Genomic DNA, 3,992 nt, shown 5'->3' with positions numbered 1-3,992 from the left:
TTTTTTTTGTAAAAAAGATCTTTTTATATATATAAAATAGCGAAAATTGGTAAAAAAAATTGGTATGTTTTTTAGTTAGTTTTCTAATTTTCACGTTAAATAGTGGTTTTAATTTGAACATTCCTATATATTAATAATAACTAAAGTTGGTTAAAAAAATCTATAGATATATTAAATATTATTCATGTAAAAGTTATGTTATGATACATCAACCTATCTCTCTTTAGGGTGTGCTACACATCGAAAGAAATGTTGTTGGGTTGTTCTTTGTATTATTCGCATTACATCCAAAGCGAATGATGGAAAACAGAAGTTTCTATTATTTTGATACTTTAAAATCACATAATTGGCAATAGAATGGATGGAGAGAGAATCTTTCTAGGATGCAATTAGAAAAACACTTTATCCATCTTATAATATACAACTCTCTTTTAAGTTAGGTTGTTAAAATAACATAAAGTTGTTAGCCATACACAAATATACCTATTACCTCCTATAAAAAAATAATAAAAAGTATTTATATTATTCTAAAAACTATAAAAGTAACAACCACGTTGCCCAAAAAATAATATAATAGATACAAAATTTATACAATTATAATATTATAATATTTTAGATAACCTAGGATTTTGGAGCTTTCACTTATTAAATAGAACCACACATGTCTCTCACTTTTTAGCTCACAACTGAAGAAAGAAAGAAAGTGAAATCAACTCAACACACTCTCAACAACTACAATCACTTGTATCCTCCATATCTTTCCCTTTTCTGCCAGATCCAAACACCAAAAATGACTAAAGATGAAGACTTTAAGCTCCTAAAGATCCAGGTGAACCTTCACTTTTCCCTCTTTCATTTTTTTTTTGTATATTTATATATGAAAAAAATGGCACAAGTGTGACATAAATGGTGTTTTTCTTGCTACATTGTCACTACACTTGTGTAATTTATGTCTGCATTTTGGTTTGATTCCTTCTGTTTGTGTTTAATGTTGTGTATGCTTCTTTTTTTTGTCCACTTTAGACTTGTGTTCTCAGAGTGAATTTACATTGTGATGGTTGCAAACACAAAGTGAAGAAAATTCTGCAGAAAATTGATGGTGCTCTCTCTTTCTCTCTCTTCATATGGTGTTTTTTTTAAAAAGTATGTAATTGACTTTTAAAGTCAAAGATAACTTTTTTGTCTCAAAATGACATGAATGTTTTGTAGTTCTAGCAAAAATTTGGTATACATGTTGATATAAACATAAAGTTATAACTTTTCTAAGGGTAAAAACTTAATGTACTCTTATAAAGTTGTAATTTTCAATTTTAAAGTTAGTGATAGCAAAAAAAAATGTACATGTTGATATAAACATAAAGTTAGAACTTTTTAAGGGTAAAAACTTGATGTACTCTTGTAAAGTTGAAACTTTAAATTTTAAAGTTAGTGAGTTTGAAATTTCAAAATGGCGATTTTTTTTTTGGCCTTTTGGGGATTTGGGAAGTGATGGTATTTTGTGTTGTGGGTTTTTGGTAATTCAAAATTTTATGAAAAAAATAGATTGTAAAACGTAAATGGATTATAAGACTATTTGGTGTGGAGAGCGGCCTAGGGCCGATGACGCCCGAGCACACCGTGCCCATGGCCCGTCTCCGTCCTCACCGTTTTCTCTATACTGTTCTTGCCGTGCCTCTACAATTCATAAAAATGCCGTTTAATGGCTAGTTTTTTATAAAAAAAAATTGAATTTAATGCCACTAGTCAGCTATTTTTAAAAAAATTAATTAATTATTTTATCTTTAAATACACATCTTTCACACTATTTTTTAACAATTCCAACCCAAACTCCCTCTCAACTTTAAACGGCTATTTAAAAAAAATAGTTAATTATTTTATTTTTAAATACACGTCTTTCACCCAATTTTTTAGTTATTCCAACCCAAACTCTCTCTCAACTTTATAAAATTCTTCAATCTTTTTTTAAATTTTTTGCCATGGATCCATACAAAAACAACCCGAACCCAATCTAGTATTTTTTTAAGTTATGTAATGTTTGTTTTTTTAATATTAATGATTTTATTTTTTAACTTATTAAATATTAAAAAACATATTGAATTTAAAAAAAAAAAAAAAAAAAACAGAGGAGACCCATCCTTCATTTCCCTCGGTCTATCCGTGGACACCCTATGTTGAATTATTTGCTATACCTTTTCCCTAAAAACAAAACATTTTCAAAGGTTTCATGTATTTTTTGTCTTGTTATCTTCATGATGCCACTAAAGTAACTTTAATCTGAATTAATTTTCCATTTTTAATTTTTATTTAATGTTCATGATCTTGACTACTCTGATCTTCCTGTCATCATTAAAGATCTCATCTTTATTGAAACATGTTGAATTGTTAAGTGTTTCTGTTGACCAGAGAATGTCCTTTTCAAACATCTTGTAGATGTATTTATATCTCTAGACTCTAATTAATATTAATTTATTTATTTATATATATATATTTTTTTGCAAATAAATTATAGGTGTATACCAAGTGAACATAGATGCAGAACAGCAAAAAGTAACAGTTTCAGGAAGTCTAGATTCTGCAACTTTGATCAAGAAACTAGTTAAAGCAGGTAAACATGCTGAACTTTGGTCAAACAAGTCAAACCAAAGTCAAACCGAAAGTCAAAATCACCAAAATCATCAAAACCAAAAGAGCTCTTGTATGAAAGATGACAAGAAAGACAAATCCCAGAAACAAGATTTCCTCAAAGCCCTTGAATCCTTAAAAAAACAGCAAAAGTTTCAACCGATGATCCCCGAAGAAGAAGACGACGACGAATATCTCGACGACGACGAATATCTCGACGACGACGATTACGAAGACGACGAACTCTACGAACACGAAGAAGAAGAGCTAAGGTTACTAACCCAAAAAGCAAATCAAATGGCAATGTTGAGACAGCAACAACAGCAGTTGCAACAACAACATGCTGCCGCTGTTGCTGTTGCTACTAACAATGCAAGACAACATTTGAATAATAGTAATAATAAAGGTAACAATAACAATAATAATAGTAATAATGGTGGTGGTGTGAATATGAATCTGGGCGAGGGTAAAAAGGTAAATGAGATGAGTTCCATAATGAACAATCTTGCTGGCTTTGGAAGTGACGGTGAGAGGGGTAGTTTTGGGAATAATTTTGGTGGGTTTCAAATGGGACAAAAGAACAATGTAGTACCACCAATGGGAAGTGGTGGTGGTTACAACAACCACCACCCATCATCATCACAAGCTGCTATGATGATGAACATGAACAGTGGAGGACCTGTGTACAACAACAACAACAACAACAACAACTCTGCTGCAACAATGATGATGAACATGCAGAATAGTAGGCAACCACAGATGATGTACAACAGGTCTCCAGTCACACCACCAGCTACTGGGTACTACTACAATTACAATTACAATCCTGCCCCTCATTGTTATAATGAGTATCCTCCTCAAAACTACTACTACTACTACAATGGTGGTGGGGACAATGCTGCTGCTGCTGCTCATATGTTTAGTGATGAAAACACAAGCAGTTGTTCAGTTATGTGAGGGGGGGGGGGGGGGGGAATGTTTAATGTTTGTGCAAGTATTGTGTGAATGAATGGAGTCTGTTTTTATTTTTTTAGTTTAATTATGTAATGGTGCATCTTTTGTTATTAAATTTAAGTTATGTTGTTGGTATGATGTATAAGGGGATTGTGATGTTTTAACTTTTAAGTGTGGATTGTGACAAAAACAGAATAAACTGGTTTTAGAGTAACTTTTTAATTAAAATGACAACTTTAGCAACCATAAGGATGAAAAAATGTGCGCTTAAATATTAGTCCACGTATTAAAAAAAATCTGAGCCGGGGTCTCACTAGAAGCAGTGTCTTTATTCCTACAGAGTAGAGGTAAGGTTGTCTACATCTTATCCTTCTCAGACCCTACGTTAGCTTTGCTATTGATAAGATTTACTAAGT

General features: G+C 31.6%; 1 protein-coding gene across 1 annotated transcript; it reads left to right on the top strand.

The window, feature by feature from the left end:
* The first annotated feature begins 636 nt into the window (after positions 1-636).
* On the top strand, positions 637-3,734 carry LOC110871966 (heavy metal-associated isoprenylated plant protein 37). The gene is made up of 3 exons (XM_022120731.2): positions 637-829; positions 1,024-1,099; positions 2,510-3,734. The coding sequence occupies exons 1-3, from the start codon at positions 791-793 to the stop codon at positions 3,577-3,579; spliced, it is 1,185 nt and encodes a 394-aa protein (XP_021976423.1). The 5' UTR covers positions 637-790; the 3' UTR covers positions 3,580-3,734.
* Positions 3,735-3,992: the final 258 nt, after the last annotated feature.

This window comes from Helianthus annuus, chromosome 8 (assembly GCF_002127325.2).
Source record: "Helianthus annuus cultivar XRQ/B chromosome 8, HanXRQr2.0-SUNRISE, whole genome shotgun sequence".
NCBI classification, from domain to species: Eukaryota; Viridiplantae; Streptophyta; class Magnoliopsida; order Asterales; family Asteraceae; genus Helianthus; species Helianthus annuus.
Note: the sequence above shows the minus strand (reverse complement) of the source record. Positions and strands in the feature narration are given on the sequence as shown.